The sequence below is a fragment of the Cryptomeria japonica genome, chromosome 10 (genome assembly GCF_030272615.1).
Source record: "Cryptomeria japonica chromosome 10, Sugi_1.0, whole genome shotgun sequence".
Lineage (NCBI taxonomy): Eukaryota > Viridiplantae > Streptophyta > Pinopsida > Cupressales > Cupressaceae > Cryptomeria > Cryptomeria japonica.
The window spans coordinates 562925167-562944436 of record NC_081414.1 but is presented as its reverse complement, the minus strand read 5'-3'; the positions used below and the strand labels follow the sequence as shown (position 1 = coordinate 562944436).

Here is a 19270-nt window from a genome sequence, read left to right as displayed (position 1 = left end):
ATGAAGGTGTAAGGGGTGGTCCAGAACATCCCTGAGGACTTCACCAGAATGCTGATGAATAATTGTTGAGCAGGGCTTAATTGATTGGTTTACGTCTTTTGCCAAGTGGCAAATGCATAAATGCCGCAGCATATGGATACATGCCTTGACAAATGCATAGTTGCTAGATTCGTGAACAATCTATTGACATTGCCAAACTTGTATTTTATGTGTGTGAGAAATCAGAATGCAAATAAGTTGAAGTTTAAACGGTTCATTTGGGTGAAGTAGGATTTTTCTGATATGGAGGCAAAGTAGGCATGAAGAAGCAGCTATATGTTAATTTTCTTGTTCTACTGTACCCATTTAGGTGATGTAATGCTTGTAACACATTGATTTAGTGGCATGAGACAAGAGATTGCACTCTCCTTATCTCCTTAGATAAGTGGGGGTGGAAAAGGAACTCCCTCGGGGAACTACTGTAGAATAGTAGCCCCCCCCCCCCTGGAATGCACTAAAATTCCTGGAACTATAGTTTCCCACAACTATGATTCCCTCCGCACCCCTGGGTAGATAATTCTAGTTGGTGAGTGGGTGGCCCTTTAGCCCCCCACACACGGGTTGCCTCCCACCCACTTTCTATTCCTTCTTATTCCCACCCACCCCGGGTGGGAGGGAATCATAGGGTTCTCAGGGATTATAGGTAGATAATTCTAGTGGAGGGAATTTTATCTCGACTATTTTTCCGAATCAAGGGAGCTTTCATCCCTTTGAAGTGTTTCTCTAGCTGAAATATTGGTTGAAAGATTGGTCCACACTTTGTTTGGTAAGGGCAAATGTCTTTATATCTCTTCTCACTCCTAACTTGTACAACTTCTTATGGTGGGAGGTTTTTTATTTTCTTGATTAAATTTTTGGACTTCGGCTTACTCTCTGACTTCAACTGCATTCTTGGGGAGGGCTCCAACTTAGGAATTGTACGGTTGTATCTTCCTCAAGTGCCTCTCGTAATTGCCTCCTTCATTCTCTTTGCTCTACTACCCTTAAAGATCACCTGAACTCTTAGCCTTGACCACCTTGTTGTTTCTTCTTGCTGTTCTTAGGGTCTAAGGGCATGGATCTGTCAATTTGACCCAATTTCTTTTAAGGAAATGTAATGTCCCCTGTTGGGATATACCTGAAATTTTCCCAAAAATAATAATAACAATAATACAATTTATTCATAGAGTATTCTTTCATTAAATTACATGATAGTAGTTGGATCTAGGAAAATAATTAATTAACATTAAACCAATGATAATGTAGTTTCCTACTGTAAATGTGCACAATATAGCTTCAACCATAGTAGAAACATGAGGGGAAAACACCATAGAATGCCGAGAGACTATCCTCCACAATTAAGCCCAAGAGCGTCGAACAAGCAATCAACTTAATCTGACCCCTTGGTCCACAAGCAACCATCTCAATGGGGGCACACGAGCAACCAAGTCAATGGAAACCAACTCAATGGGCGTCCACTTAATGGGTAGGGTCTGTATTCCTGCATCCCTATTATGTTCCCTTGCAATTTCTTAATATGATTACCTTACAAAAATCAGATGCATAATTACTTAAATAAATAAATGTGTCTTGAAGGCACAAACTAACAATTATTGGATTCCACATATATCATACCAATTATTTCACAGCTATAGTATTTTGCTATGTCTTACTGCTTAATAAATTCAGATTATTACTGCCTCTATCAGATCAGATCTCAAATTGCTGTCCCTGTTCGATCTCCTTTATATACCTTTCATAGCTGGGGGTTATGCCTCTTCATTCGAGGGATGCGCCCTTTCAAATAGACTAACTGCCCTTATGTAATCACTCAGTCGGCCTATCTAAAATAAATTGCTTTTTTAACTAATTCTGGTCTGCCTTACAAGGAATTGCTCTTCATTAAGTCAGCCCTTAGTTAATTGTTCTTTATTAATTTGAGTTGGCCCTAGTTTACTTCATTGCTTAGGTTATTCAGGTCGGCCCTAGAAACATCAGAATTTCATTTATTAAAGCATGTGACCTGTCATAAAGGGCAGGCATGGCAGACATCAACACCAATCTTTACTGTACGATATAATAAAATGAATAGTTTAAATAGGGAAAAAAAATAATAGTGCATACCAGATAGAGGTAAAAGTATATCTTTATTCACACATGAATTTATTATAGAAGTAGACTAGAGATGGTCAGTTGAGGATTAGAGTTCATCCAACTAGAACATATTGCTTTCCTCGACAATACAAAATCTATTTAAAGGTCTCGATAGTTGCCAAGAGGAACACAACCATCAACTAACTAATTCTTGTAACCACTCAAAGCTAAGAAGCCATTCTAACAAAGTTGGATAAACAATAGTCATTGAACACTAACTACAACAATCATGATAGTATTGCATTTGCTAATGTTACAGAGATCTCTAGACTTACGATTAAGATAAGTTATTTGCTAAGACCAAGATAGAGGAAAGATTGAACAAGTAGCCTCATTGAAATGTTTGCCAAAGGTTAGACCAAGGGTTCTACACTATATTTGATAAAATCAGCTTGGAGGCCTTCGCAATCAACTATCATGGGGGTAAAGAAGATCGCAATTGCCCTCTTGACATTAATTGAGGTGAAAATAGTAGAAGGTTGTGAGGAGGGGACCACACTAGTAGGTTAGTTTGGCACATGATAAAGAGAGTGAGCATGGGAAACATATGTTGTGGGGCTGATGTCAGAGATTATAGTTGTAGGTTTCCTTGGGAGTAGAGTGCACCAAAAATGTTTGGGGGAGTGCTGAAGATCAAGGAGGGCAAGTTGTTGAGAAGCAAGAAGCTCACATTTCTTTCAATGGAGAAGGGAATGATAATCTCTATGGATGGAGGGTATGGAAGGAGGGCCATGAGATAGTGAACGCTAGAGCCTTTGGTGTAGACATTTGCATTAATCATCAAATCACCGGTTCATAGGGCAAGACCCATGGGTGTAGGGAAGTTGGGGAAGATTTAAAGTCTGGGGATAATATTTAAGAGCTGAATTGCAAAGGGCTTGGCCAAGGAAGTCATACATGGAGTTGATGGTGGAAACAGGGAGCGAGTAAAAACCTATCAAGAGAAGGGAGAGACAAGCACTGTCAAGAGAAGGGAGGGACAAGTTGAATAATCAAGGGTATAGTCATCAATAAAATTGACAACATGATGCTTAGTGATATGGGGCATGGTGATAGATGGTGGGGTTAAGGATTGAGAACAGGAAAGCATGATGGATTTTGTGACATATCATCAAGTGGGAGTTGAGGAGAAATAAAGAAACCACTAATGAGGTATGGGGGACTCCTAGGTGAGAACATAATCCATGACACTTGCACCGTAGAGGAATTTACCACACTTAGATAGGCAAGGAAGGCAATTGAGAATGTGGAGGCTTTGAGATTCCCCTAATTGGAGAAGATGTCTCCTATAGGCCATGATAATAATATTCCCATCAACAGAAACTCTTTATAAACCGAACACCTTAGAACCCATCTCATGAAGATGTGGCTCATCCTAAACAAGATCATGAATGGTGATTGGAGGGTTGTAATATGAGCATTAAAATTGCCCAAAAGAATGACATCACTAGCTATGGAATATTTGGAGAGAGGCCCAAATAGGTATCCCCATCAATTTGAATGACAAATGAATATGGGATAGGTGCGAAGTAACAAATTGCAATGAAGACATCTCGAGTAGGAACATGTTATTTGTGAATCTAGAGCCACATGTATTTAGAGTAGATATTTGAACCAAGCAATGAAAGTCGTGGTTGGAGATAATTTTAGTTGAGGCAAGCCACCGTTCCAGAGCCATGAATACCACTAGACCTATGACTTTGATGAAAAAATGTTTAGATCCAAAAATAACTAGTAGTATAAGGGATAGCAGATTCTAGGTTCTTGTGAATCTCAGTGAGGAAGATTACATCTTGTGAGATGATCATGTCTTAAAAAATACATAGAGTACCATAAAACACCATTGCAGTTCCAACAAGTAATGGAGATGCCACTGCCATTCTCTAAGAGCTAAAGATCTTGCCATGTTGATGGTTTCTAGAGTGTGAACACCCACTAGAAGATGAGTGATCGATGGCACAACCATTTTGTTTAATAGCCCACTTGTTCTCTTTCTTGGTAGCTACAACTTGGATACACGTTTTCTACTGTATTTGGAGCCTTGTAGGTCTACATCTAAATAAATCTTTTGAGGGAGGTGGGATAGCTTTCCCTTAGCTATAAGAACTTGTAGATGGTTCTCTTCTAAATTGGATGGTGAGAGTGTTGTTTAGAATTGGCCAAGCCTTGTTGAGAGATTTATCCTTAAAATCTAAGAATTTGTGCAAGAATGCATGATCAACTTGTAATGAATCTATGGGCTTAGGTAGGCCACAAACATGGATATTCAATGCCTTAAGCTGTTTCTTCATCGAATTTGGCTTGAACAACCATCTTAATAACAGGAGGTGCCTTCTTATCTTTGACCGCTTGCACCCACCAATTATGTTTCTTGACCTAATTTTGGACAGATTGTTGTTGCGATTACTCTTTCTCTTTAATATATTCATGCTATATGATGATTCTTGATTGTTTATTTTGAATTTCAAAAATGATGCCATTAAGCTGCTGCAAGCAAGGAAGGTCATTGGTAGTTTGAGCTTGTTCAAGATGGTTGATTTGAACCTTCAAGTCGGCAATGTTATCATCCTTATCTTGTAGTAGCTTTTGAAACAATGCTATTAATTCTTTGAGTTCATTGCCAAGGCTTTCAATGAAAGACATCTTCCTGCTAAGTTTGGCATATTTATTGTGGGGAAACATGTAGAAGGCTAAGAGCTTTGATTTCCAGCTTCATAGGCTCAAAAAATTTGTGCATAGAAAGCCTGTATCAAAAACCTCCTGTAACAAACCAACACATTTTAATGTCCCCTTTTTGGGATTGCCCTAAATTTTGCCCTAGAATCACAAGTTCAATAAAAACAAGAAATGTAATATAGTTAGAAATTTAACTTTACCCCAAAATGCTTAAGCAAGATGGATCCTTGTTGAGATGTTGCATTCATGTTAGACAATTATCGAAAATATAATTCATAAAATCAATCATTTCTACTAGGGTTAGAGAACATATATTCATAACCATCTTAATTGAAATAAATTGAAAGATCCCCAGCCAGGTTATACTGAATTTTTCTGATTCTTATGCTGCTGTATTGAGGTTTTAAGACTGATTTTCTGAGGGTTTTTGCTTGGGTTTGTTATCAGTAGTTTGCATAGGGTGTAATCATGAATAAATGCCAATAAACCATCACTTTTGAAAGCAAAATGCAAGAATATAATTGACTGTTATTAATTTCAGAATTCTGATTTTGAGACAGCAATAGAACAACTTCCAAAATCAAGAAATCTATTTCACCAAAGCACAATGAGCATACCAGGAGTCCAACTCCTAGCGAGGAAGGGGGGTTTATTGAATAATCTTGAATAGAACACAATGGATGAGTGTCCAAGGATGTCCAATGACTCCAATGGTGTTTATTTGCATCAACTATAATTAACAAAAACAAATATTCTGAAACTGCTAAGATTTGTGCCTGGCCTGTAGGCAAGATTATTGAATTTACTAAGTTTTCCTCAGTGAATGACTTATCTGAACCCCATTTGCCATCTGTAGCCTAAAGAAAGCATCATATCTCTGCTAGAAAGTGATGACAATGTAGAATAGTCTAATTCCAAACCCTCTACTGAGTTGCACGGTCCAACTTGTGCACCCAAAGGCCTGCAAGTGGTACGGCCAGCAAGGAGATGGTACGACAGCCTTTGGGGGGTTTCCAAACCCTCTTCAATCTGCAAGGTAAAGTCTGAATCTACTGATATAGGTCTGAATCTGTTGATAGAACTCTCAATTGAAGCACAAGTAGGAATCTTGTATGAATTCCCCACAATTATGAACTGGGTTTGCATCCAATTCACTGATTCCCAAGGAGTTTTCGTTCCTTGAAGGCTGGTCTGCTGCTGAAAACCATTTGCAGAGCTTAATTCCAAAACAGCTGATGTAAAAATGATTGAATGAATAAAAAAGAACGCCCAACATGTCACTTTAATAGTCTCTTAACCCTAAACGTACCTTTTAGGGTTTCGTTTACTTAATTAAAGTCATAACTTGCATTTTATTAATAAAATCTCCTCTATTAGAGAAGTTTGATGCAATAAGGGTCTTATTTAACATTAATAAAGTGGCCCCCTTTTACAATAAACTTATATCTATCTAGGGAGGCGTGCCATGGGGTCTTTTATGACACTTTATTAAATTATTATAAAGTGATATTATAATCACTTAACTTTATTTTTATTAAATATTAAAGTCAAAACTTTAACATTTAATTTTATTCAAATTCCATCACCTGGCCTCCCCCAAACTAAAAACTGAATGTTCTCAGTTGTCCGAGAATGATGACTGGATGTGGCAGTGCAACTGGCAGTCTCCTCCTAAAAAGTAGGGATGCTCCTAAAAATTAGGAGACTGTCTCAAATCTATGATAAACACTGCTATGCCACTCTGCTATGCTCTTCGCCCCTCCGATGGTCAAACAGTCAACTGGCAGTCCCTTCCTAAAAAATAGTAACCCTCCTAAAAAATAGGAAACTGCCCTAGAACGCCCAAAACATCTCCAATACTTCTTAGAAGGTCGCCAAACCTCCAAATGGGCTCCCTATCCACCATGTTAGCCCAGGAGAACCCTGAATATAGGGTAACCCATGCTGACAACTGGACTGTCTAAGGAAGGGACATCACATAAATCATATAATATCTATAACTCATCATTGGGGTTCAACCATAACAGGTTTTGTATAAGGAGACATGATACAGTGCTAGAAGCAATCCTCACACTAAGCCCAAGAGTGGATATACCTTCCCTCTTGGCCCCATGTGGCATTCCTTCATACAGTAAGCTTGTATCTGCCCTCCCTATTCGTGCCCCCTTATTCACCCTCCTATGATTGAGACTTCTTTGAATCTATTCCAACAATCAGCCATTGTAGAGGTTGGAGGGGAGACCACTATAGGGTGCTGGGAGCATCCTTCCCATTGAAGCCCAAGGGTGGGATACACCTTGGCCCCCTTGGCCTCATGTGGCAAGTTGCCAGCCATTCACCATGAGGTGGTGTACTAAGAAGAGGGCCTCATATCAGTTTCTCCCTCATTGTATTCGATCACTAGCCTTGTCATTATTGATTGCAGCAATTTGATGAATAGAATAGGAATCTAGATATTCCACAATATTGCTTATATGAGATGTTATGTATCAAATATATTGTTTGTTGTATATATATTATTGCCTATATTAGGATGTGAGGAATTATGCATTGAAAATATTATCATCCTGTACACATCAAGCATACCTATTAAGCATATATCCATGCATAACACAAATGAACAAGAGTGCTATTGCCTGCAATAAATAGTAATTTCTAATCTGATCAATCTATGTGCCTGATCACTGATATCTTATGAACTGATCTGCTTTTTACGAGCACTGATGCTAATTGAATTTATTTCCTTGATGATTTTGTCCATCGTGGTCTCTCGCATTTTATATCTTAATGTCTCTATGAAGAGAGATGACCCTTGGGAAGATTCTGCCCTTTAAGAAACGGTCATGCCCCTTTAGAACTGAACTCTCAGTGATGCTTCTTCATAACCAATCGCTGCCATTGTTTTGTCATCTAATCGCATCTATCTACTTCTTAAATACACGCCCTTTGTCTTTATTCATAACGGAGTTTGCGTTAAAGAAAAATAAATTTAACTTAATTTAAACACCAAACAGGTCGGCCAGCATGGATAATATTGAGTTCGTTCTTCTAAATAAATTTAGTCAGCCCCTCAGTAAGATCAGGAACTTTTAGATGCGTTTTTATGAAATCTTAGATGGGAAAATAGAACCAAGGCCTTCAGAATTCACAAGCAATAGAAACACAACCTTCATAAATTGCAAGCAATAGAAACACAACCTTCAGAAATCACAAGCATTAGAAATGTGATCATCAGATATCATGAGTGATAGAAATGCGACCTTTAGAAAATAAAATACCAGGAATGCTACCTAAAAAAATCGTAAGCAATAGAAATGCAGCCTTCAAAAATTGTGAGCAAAACATGCGATCTTTAGAAAATAAAATACAAGAAGCGTGACCTCTAGAACCAAGAACCTACAACAAGAAAAAACAGAATAGAAATGTTGCCTCGCAAAACATGAGTAGAAAAACAGAGAGTCCATACCCAGAACACACAAATTTGCAACTAGAATGCAAACAACCTGAATGAGATGAGTTAAATTCAAATATGCCTCTCTCACATGTATTTTTTCTCCAATTATCTTAGTTTTGAAATTGTGACTCTTTTTGTCGTTTTTTGTTCAACTATGATATTGTATGTTGGTAGATCTCCTTTAAAGGCTTTGCAAATAATCATTGCTGTGCCTCTTTATGTTGGTTTTCTAGAAGAATGATATTCTATTTCCTAGGTGACCAATAATAGCTCTTGCAAATAACTTTGTTATTAAAATTACAGCAAATTAAATTACTTGGCGTATATCAACTAGTTGTCATCGACTCTTAAGTTACTGATGTTTTGCTTCTATACAAGAACCCATGTCACGTGCAAACCTTCACCACCAATATCAGAAATTTTGGTTGGTTGTTCATTTCAAAAAGTTTGTTGTGACTGACCTTCGTAAGTGTTTTCTGAGGATTTTTTTTCCTCATCAGACCAATATATTTGGCATATTGTACTTTTTCTCCTTTTTGAGGGATGTTTCATTTTATTTTGTGCCTCTTCCTAGTTTTATTTTGTAATGAGAATGTTCAAATTATTTTATTTCAACAATGATGATAAAAAGAGAGAATACATATAAAAAACAATACTACGAAAATAATAGAATTTTATAAGAAAGGGAAAGGTATATTCATTTTGGGGTATTTGTCTCTTTTTACAACTATAAATACTGTAAATTTTTTTTTATAGTGACTTATTTTACTCAACGGTGGAATTGGTTCGTTGCATTAGATTGGTCTACATGATAAAAAGAACACAGTTGTGAGAGCATTATCTGGAGGAATGAAGAGGAAACTGTCTTTGGCAATTGCTCTTATAGGAAACAGTAAGGTATTCAGTAGTTTTATGACATATTTTGAATATGTTTCTTCTATTCTTTTATAACATAATCTCATATGTTTATCTTAATTTTGATTTGTGCATTTTTCCTAAGGTAGCTCTTGAAATATTCTAAGAAAGTAATTTCTGCATCTGTAGGTGGTGATTCTAGACGAACCAACTAGTGGAATGGATCCCTATTCAATGCGCTCAACATGGCAATTGATCAAACGGTTTAAGAAAGGGAGAGTGATTTTACTAACTACTCATTCTATGGATGAGGCTGACGTATTAGGTGATCGCATAGCTATAATGGCAAATGGTTCCTTGCGATGTTGTGGCAGGTGATTTTCCCATTTTTTATTGTTTTTGACTTATATATTTATCCTGTTGATTTCAAAGCATTAGAATAGTTTCTGTGTTTTAGAGTCTAGAAGGGGACACTAGTTAATATTATGCAACATGTTTTTCTATGCTATTTGCTCATAAAGACTTAAAGTTAGTCTGATTTTACTTCATCGTAAGTTTGCATCATCCTTTTTTGCCAATTTACTACATGCAACTATTTTTTAAATGAAAATTTCACAATTTTGTTCATTTCCTGAAGGTAAATCTTTGAATTTAGATGGAAAATGAATTTAACATTTATGTGTGTTTGTCAATGGTGGAATTTAGTAGTAGGAACACAGATGATTTAGGATTCTCTACAGTTCAAATTTACACTATCGTTTAAATGAAGATTTAGAGTTTTGTAGGGGGCAAATTATGCCCACTATCAGGCTCTGAATGTTCCATGAATAGATGATCTTGTGGACAGACCAAGAGGAGCAACTGCATTCTCAAAAATTGTTCCAACGGACATTTACTGCCTAGTGAAAATCAAGGAACAAAGGTCTGAAAGGAAACCTTTTTATAAGAGAAGACTGCCATGATCTTCTAGAAATGTCGTCCAACATAAAAAATGTGCCATCGTCCTTCATGAATCATGAGAATGACACTTGAAAATTATTGGTATTGTTAGCTGATATCTTAATCTTTCATAAAACTGAGTATTTTAAAAAAGACTGAAGTTTATGAAAACATTTAGGATAAGCCAAACAATATGGCAAACTATCTATATATTTTTCTAAAAAGAATTTAATCAAGTCCTGAGCCATATGGTCGTTGAGGAAGGTAATATCATTCAAAATGTAAACCAATAGGTCCATGGAAAATCAGGGATATCATAAACTTGGAAAGGCCTTCAAGGATCCAAGAGGAGTTTTTAAGACTTAATTTTATAGAAGTTTTATCCATGGATTTAAAAATAGCAGATCCATTTGTAGGTCTACAAAAAACACTTGATTTGACTGAAAACCTAAGTTCTCGGTTCGGGTTCGAGAACCTGGTATGCCAGTATATATATGTGTGTGTGTGTGTGTGTGTGTGTATGCAGCCTATAAGCATGAATTAAGATTAGCATGTCACATAGCATCATATAAACAACAAAACCAACATAAACTTGTAATCATAGCATCATGATCATATCATCATAGCATCATATACATCAAGTTAAATATCAAAATGACAGAATATTCAAGTATCATTGTTTCAACTTTCAACAATTGGAACTATAGTTTTAATTTTTAAAGTTTAATCATCAAATGGATTCTTTGATTCATCAACATCATCATATTCATCCTCCTCATCCTCCTCATCCTCATCATTGACATTGACATTAGATGAACCAATGCCAATGCCACTTGCACTTGCACTATAAGTTTGCTCACTATTCGAGTCATCAGATGTAACACGCTGAGAAGCGGAAGCATCCGAATCAATATGCTTGGACTCTATATCCCACATCTTCGTTTCCCCTTGCTTGTAGTCATGTTGCTTGTGTGAAAGAAGACGAAGGTTGGAATGCACATATACTAAATTCTCCGCTCTTTTTGATTGCAATCTATTGCGCTTTACTAAGTGGATGAAAGAGTATGTGCTCCAATTTCTTTTTGATGCAGATGAACTAGCAACCTATGAAGACAAAGTAAACTATAAATAAAACTTGTGATAAATTTTAAACTATGTTACCCCGAGTTTCCGGGACGGGGACGGCAAGGGATGGGGGTATGCGTTTCCGGGACGGTGGGTTTTTTTGGCCAATTTTGGGGACGGCAAAGGGGACAGCTATATAAAAATAGGATAAATTAAAATTTGTAGGGAAATTTAAATATTCATATGAAAACATGGATAAAGCATGCACATATACATTATAGAACCTTAACATATAAGAACTAGCAGAGTTCTTATGCCAAATTTGTGTTAGATTGAGAGTCAAAGTCAAATTGCTTATATAATTCTTTGTCAAAATTCACTGTCAATATGCAGAATTTATGGGGACGTCCCCTAGGAGTCCCTTGTCCTTGGGACATCTCCAGGACGGGGATGCTTGAAAAAAATACTTGGGACGCGTCCTCGGGTAACAGAGATTTTAATTAATTAAACTTGTGACAAAACTGCGAGGGCTTGTAGGTTTTGTAAGCATGTGCCATGGAAGTAGCACCAACTATGAGCATCCTTCTTGAATCTATGGCAAAGAGCATTGACACTTAGACCATTTCTATTTGCAAATTCTATGAACTCATTTGTAATAATATCTTGGAAATCATCATCAGGGTAGAGTCTAAGGAATGCTGCCTTGTACCCATCAGACACTTACGAATTTCTCCATGGTGCAAGCCTTCCTAGCTGATCAAGAAATTTATTGCTATAGTACTTTGGTGTCAAGTCATAGGCAAGAAGCTGCAAAGGAGTGGTCATCTTATTCCACCTTTCTACAACAATTGCTTCCACTTGTTTGAAGAATTTCTCCTCGGGGTCTTGCTCTCTTGCATTTATAATGCACTTAAATTTTCCAAGCATTGAGTCAATGCCATCATAAATCTCACCAATGCAAGGCCTATCCATGTCAGTGTAGCGAATTATGCTCATAATAGGCTTAGTGAAACTAAGGAGATATGTCACAAGATCCCACCATGAGTCATCCAATATCTTGACCCTAATTCTTGCTGCCCTCTCACTGCTGCTCTGCTTCCATATAGCCCAATTTTGGCTGATCACCACCATATTGCAAAGTGTCACTTTAACTTTCACAAGTCGTCTTAAGACAATTGTGTTTGATGCAAAATGGGTCTCAACAACCTATAACACAAATTAATGCCAAAATTTCTAAAACGTAAAGCCAAACTTTAAAGAAGAATACACATTATAGCTTACACAATGAAATTATGAATATTGAGAATAAAAAATTTAAAAAATCAGAAAATGTAAAATTAAATTACTTGAGACGTGGTGTTTTGTGATGAACATTTGGATGTCCTCAGCCTCTACATGCACTTGTTTGATCCATTCAATTTTATTCCCAATCTTTTGTAGCATAAGATTGAGTGAATGGACCGCACAAGTTGTCCAAAAGATGTGATGATATTGTTTTTCAACCAACGAACCAACAGCTCTACAATTTTTTGCGTTGTTTGTTATGACTTGAACAACATTGCGGGGTCCTGTTGACGTGTATTTTGTACACTATCAAACACAGAATAAAATACCTAAAGGTACCTTATCCTCTCTTGAGTAAAGCCTCTGATTGCTGAAGATATCGCGAAAAAGGATCAATCAGGATGACTTCAAGGTTCTTGTATGTAGGGTCTCTACGTGTGGATAAGCTCTTTGTGGTATGATGTAATTTGCTAGAATCACAAGGGGACTTACATTTGATGCCTGAACTTCTGATTTGCTTTGAATATTGCTGGAACACAGGATTTTCACTAGCTTAGATTTGAAAAAAGGAAAAAAGACGAGGGCGAGGAGAGGATCTAATCCTAACACTAAGAATGTAAGAGCAATGAATGATCTTTGATGAAATTCTAACTAAGTCTTGTTTTGACATCATAGGAACATCTCCACAAGGTTAGTGCGATCTTCGAAGGAAAGCTTTATGATGTTCAAATCATCACTGCAGGCATAGACACCATCAGGTTGATGCATATCGATGAAGAAGGGACAATTGAAGTTGAGCTTAAGCTGAATGATTCCAGTTGACTACGCAAGGCAAGTCTGCAATCAACAAACTGCTAGTAGTATGGATATACGAATTTCACCATCAATCAAGCACATTTCTTCCACTCATCTAATCATAAAATCAAACATGAGAAGTATAAAGACCATGCAAATTGTCGAATCGACCCATAAATTTCACCATTTCTTCAATGAAGTTACAAGTCTTTTACAACAACATCTTGGCAACAATCTTTGCCTTCTCTCTCTACTCTACTCTAATTGCTATTCTCTCTCTATCTTCTAACTGCTTCCAACTATTCCTAACTATTCTAACTATTGCTAATTACCTTTACAAAATGAAATGCCAGGGCTTATATAGTGCCCTCAATACAATTCGATGACTTAGATCAATTCGAGATCAATGGCCAAGATTCAACAATGAAAACCCTAATTAGGGTTTGTTACAACCATTACATAACATTTAATGCTTGACCAATGATAAAATTGTATTGCTTGGACACATGTCCTCTCTAGAAAATTCCACCAATGGATAGCTGGGGTAGGTACATCGGAGTTTGTGCCACCTTCCATGATTTAGGTACATTGAATCTGGAAATGCTGAGGTGGACCACACTGACTGGAGAAGTGATGACTAGGATGCCACCTCGTCTGACACTTGTAACTTGGTAAATATTCAACTTGGTGTTGTTGAGAAGCTAGCTTTAATTAATTCATCTGGAACTATCTGCTTCTTCAACGAACCCTTGTTCTAACTTCTTGTGTCCTTGATGTGCAGGACGATTAATGTACCTTGCCTTGGAATACTGGATTGGAGAAGTCGCCCTTGATGATGTTAGTCCAAAGAAGGCCGTCGTTGTCGATGCTAGGCTGGAGGAGGTCGCCCTTGTCCTTGCTTGACCGTCCTTGATTTGGCTTGATTTTCCTTGAGGAGAGTCTTCCGACTTGTGGATCTTTCGAGCTTGGGAGTCGCCATCTGGGTACCTACACAACATTTCAAAATTAGTAATACATCTTTGAAAAAATTAAACTTTAAAAGGAAGATTCAAGATTTTAATTAGGAAACTTCATGATAAATCTTGAGTTATCATTTCCTAATTTAGGATTTTCAAAGCAAAATTTAAATCTTCAAAAATGGTGCCAAGGTGATTACGCCATACCTCCACTTGGGAATTAATTCTAAAAAATGATGCAAAAATAGGAGAATTCGCTAGGCAAAATGTAGATCAAAACTCCCTTTAGCAAAATGCGCCCCCTTTAGCTTGGAAAAGAACTCCATCTTCCACTAGCTTCTTCAAGATCTGGAAATTCGCCTTCAAATACCTTCAAAACATCTGGAATTTATCCTCCAATCTAGCAAGAAATACGCCTCTCCAATAGCCTTCAAGATGAATTTCGCCCTTCTTAGTCTCCACTCCTGGTAGAAATTCGCTCCTCAAATTGCTCTTCCAAATCGCACTTGAAATGATTAGTGAATGATTTGAATCATGAAAAACATGCCTCAAATATATAGAGCGCTCACCATTTTATTTCCATGGGCCGACTTGGAAAAATAGGCCAAAAGATAAATAAAAATTAATAAAAGAAGAGGCCGACTTGATAAAAACATTAAATAATACCCCAAGCGCTCCAATTTTATTTTATTTTTTTAAAATAATAATAATTAATTTTAAATGCCTTTATAATTAAAAATTTCGATTTTTAAGGCTCAAAATTAATTATTAAATGCCATGCGCCATCATTAAATGTCAATTTAATTTCAAAATATTTCAAGGTTTTATTGAATTTGGCATTTAATGCAATTTGAAGGATATTGGCGCCCAAGCATGGGAAAATAATAGATATCAACAAGATCGCTCTGGTCCCTTGGAGAGGGACAGGAGCGCCTATACCTTTTGGACCTCACACTTCTCATTTTTGACGTCCAAGACCTCATTTTTGACGTCCAAGATGGCATTTTTACTTAGAATTTCGAGCTCAATTTATTCGATCTTTGAAATGAGTGCACTTTAAAGCATTTTCGCCCTGGTCCCTTGGTGAGGGACAGGAGCTATTTTGCAAATCCAAGCTTATCCGTCCTTTGTTAGCCTTCCAAATTATATTCAATGGATAAATCATGTTTTCCTTGGTCTCTTCAAATCATAAAATTGTCTTGATCCTGCAAGAACAGTGCAAATTTGAAATTCAAGCTCCGGTCCTTCAGTGAGGGACGGGAGCACTTTTGCAATTACAAGCCAATTCGTCCTTTGCTAGCTTCTAAAATTATCTTCAACGGATCGATTGCGTCTTCCTTCACCCACCTCAAATGTAAAACTTGTTTTTCTCTTGCCTGAATCTTGTCTTGAGGGAAAATCGCTCTGGTCCCTTGGAGAGGGACAGGAGCGCCCTAGCCAGTCACCTTGGTCCCTTGGAGAGGGACAGGGGCAAACTTGTTACTTAGGCCGATTTTCTTCATTGTGGGGTACTTAAGTTATATTCAACGAGCAAAACATACTTCCCTTGACCTCCTCAAATCGCGAAACCACTTAAATCTTGCAAGGATAATGCGAAATTGGAATTCAAGCTCCGGTCCTTCAGTGAGGGACAGGAGCGATTTTTGCTCTCAGGGCCAAATCTTTTTACTTTTCACTTCAAATTTCCTTCGCTGAGGAAAATATCATCTCTTTACACGCCATGAATAAAAGTTCGAGTCCAAACAAGGTCTAAAAATGTGTATATGAATAAAATCGCTCTGGTCCCTTGGTGAGGGACAGGAGCGAATTTACCTTTCTAGACAAATACTTCATCATTTCATCGTCCTTAATCAAGTCTGGATGCTCTATCACGTTCATTTTGTCCTCCATCATGCCTTCTCAATTTGTCCAAACAAGGTCAGGAATGACTCCACTAAGCTTTTTCGCTCTGGACCCTTGGTGAGGGACATGAGCGATTCGCCTTGGACCCTTGGAGAGGGACAGGAGCGAAATTCGCTCTGGATCCTCAGTGAAGGACAGGAGCGAAATTTGACTTTTCGAACTCTCTATCAGGACAATTTTAATGGAATATTTAAGTTATATTCCATATATACTTTCAGGATGTTTGAGAGTGGTTTCAGACCTCCAGGAGTTATATAGCAAAATCTAATTTTTTGAGGTTTTTCAGTTTCTAGACTTAGTCAAATTTCAGGATCAGGACATTCCAGACTTAGCCAAATTTCAGGATCAGGACTTTCAGACTTAGCCAAATTTTCAGGACATTCCAGACTTAGCCAAATTTCAGGATCAGGACTTTCAGACTTAGCCAAATTTTCAGGACCTGCTATCCTATTGATCTCCCCGACAGCACTCAAAATGCAAAGGCTAACTAACAAAACCCTAAAAGACCAAAAAACAAACCCTAAAAAGCAAAAAAAGCAAGGGTCCCCATTTGCAATGGGGCGATGTGTGAAATGGTCACAACAGGTCCCACCATCTCAATGGTAGAGATGAGAATATCTCCAATAAATTGGACATCTTTTACTTGGCCCTCACAATCCACAACTTTCAAAAACATTGCCTCTTTAGGGGACATTGCTATGACATTGATCAAGGTACGATTTTGAGAATCTTTCCACCCATCTGAAACAATTGATACACCTGTCTCAACCCATGAATCCCTTATGGGTGTCAATGCATCTTGAACCCCCTTCACCTCTCTTTCCAATAAGGTTCCACTTACCTTCTCATAACTTGGGCACTTATACCCTCTTGGAGCTTCATTAACGACTTTTTAACATTTTTTTCAATATGGGGAGTGAACAACATTGAAAGCCAACCCCTTTGCATATATGCATCTTGCTACATCTTGGTTGGCAATGTCTCGACTCTCATTTTGAAATGCAGTTTCTAAAGGCCCCTTTGATCTTTTGCGTGCAATGGGTGCTTCACTTTCCGGCTCAGCTGTGGAAAAGAAGGGGTGGTTTTCTACTACAACATTGGGATTTGGTAGAGGTTGCATTCCCTTTGTTTTTTTTGGAGCGGTTTGATTTAATCTACGGGCTTCTCTCTCTTCTATTGCTTCATGCTCCCTAATATATTTCAACACCGTCTCTTTTGGTATATGCACATCATTTTTTCTAGGGCATTTTTTGATGCCTCTTCCTGGTATTCCACACAAATGGTCTACCACCCGAAAATATGAACTGTTATGTTCTTTACCACATCCTTGGCATTTTCGACAGAATCCCCCACCTCCTGGGAGAAGTCTTATAATGTCAACATACTTCCATAGGGGAGAATTTGGATCATTTCTTTGTTTTGATTGCTCATTTGTGCCTATGGAGGAAGAGGTCGATGCCATTCTAGTTCATATGGCAAGAAAGAATATGAACACATTCAAAAACAAAAAAATGAAAAGCAAATAATGTTTCATGTTTGACAATTTGTGAAACAAAAATGGTTGAAAAAAAGGTTCAAAAACCCACCTCTTTCAGCCAATGGGAGCTTGCAAATGTGTGGAAATGATGCTGCAACAGTTGTTAAAGCTTCAAAAATCTGTCTTCAACTCCTCCTATTTGCTGTTGGAAGCCAAACTTTCTTCGGCTTGCTAGCAAAAATCTGATGTTTGCAACACAAATGAGGAGAAATGATCCAACTTTATGTTTTAAAACTCACTTTTATGGTTTTATTTTTATTTTTAAGTGGTGGATATGAAAATGTTATGAAATTTGACAAAAAAAATGCATTTTGGGCCACTGGACGCTTTGGTTTGCTCTGGGTTCGCCATCTCCCTCCTTGGTGGAGTTGGACTTGTCCCAAACGTTGCGATCTCCCTCCTTGGCAGAGTTTGCACTGGCTTGAGACATGGCTGGCCCCATTTAGAAACTTTTCTTCCATTTACACTTGGAGAAAAAAAAATTCATTTCAAATATAGGAACCCTGTTGCCATGACTTGAGTGATCCAATCCAAGGTCAACTTTCAAAAAAGCTGAAAAAGCAAAAAAGTGAAAAGCAAAAAAGTAGGCGAAAAAGTTGCTTCCCAGATTGGTCCTAAAGTGCCAAAAATGAAAAATGAAAAAGCAAAAAAGCAGAATCCCAAAAAAAATAGGAAGTTGTCCAAATTGACCCAAATTGATTGCACTTTTCATCCTTCGAGCCTTCTAAGCACTTTGATGTTGTCTAAACACTATTATGATGATTGACCTCCTTAATTGACTTTGATGACCACCTAAAAACTCTAACTCCTCATTGTAAAAAGACTGGTGATTAGCAATTGTGATACCAAGGCAAAACCCTAAAAAGCAAAAACAAGGGGAGGGGGTCCCCATTTGCAATGGGGCGATGTGTGAAAAGGTCACAACATCTAGCGCCAACTCAAATAAATGTTCCTGAACATTTCAAAGATAAAACCAATCTGTACCTAGAAACTTTGGAAAATTCCTTCCAGTCCATCAAATGACTAGAAAACATTCTCAAAAAGGAAGCAAAATCTCAGATTGGATCAAGACACTTCATCTCAGATTACTTAAGTGTGTGCAATTGTGTTAATTCCAGCTCAAAGGAAAAGTAAGACTTTGAGAATCCGTCATGGTGAGCTACGTCAGTATCTTAACTTTAGAAGCATCTTGGATAGAGCCTTGTTGCCAGCAAGCGTCCATAGCCTCGACAAGGTTATTGCTGTAATCTCACGAATATTGCTCCATTGCCGGTCAGGCGTCCATAGCCTTGATGGAGTTACTCGCATGTTCCCAAAGCCAAGTACTTTGATACTTTTCATTTCATTTTCTTTTCTTTTGATTTTCTTTTCTTTCGTTGCATATTTTCTCACTTGGCTTGTAAACACTGAAGTTCACATGTGGGTTTGAGAATCATAGTGGCATTGAAGCAAGACTTACGATTTTTCACCTACCATGACTTTTCTTGCAAACCTCAATGATCTAGAGCAATTAATTAATTGTGTAAAAATATAGTAATCATAGGATATTGGCGTCAAGACACAATAAATGATCCCCTTCCAACTCAAGTACAAGTTCTAACCAATGATGAAGTTGAAAAAGAACAACCTCAGAGT

General features: G+C 37.6%; 1 protein-coding gene across 3 annotated transcripts in view; it reads left to right on the top strand.

Moving 5' to 3' along the window:
• The window catches only part of LOC131060731 (ABC transporter A family member 1), a 233622-nt gene that overhangs the window by 75426 nt on the left and 138926 nt on the right, over positions 1-19270 (top strand). For all 3 annotated transcript variants that reach the window (XM_057994085.2, XM_057994086.2, XM_057994087.2), the window contains 2 exons: positions 9101-9199; positions 9347-9531. In XM_057994085.2, the coding sequence (XP_057850068.2) occupies positions 9101-9199; positions 9347-9531 (284 nt within the window). The remainder of the gene's footprint in view (positions 1-9100; positions 9200-9346; positions 9532-19270) is intronic.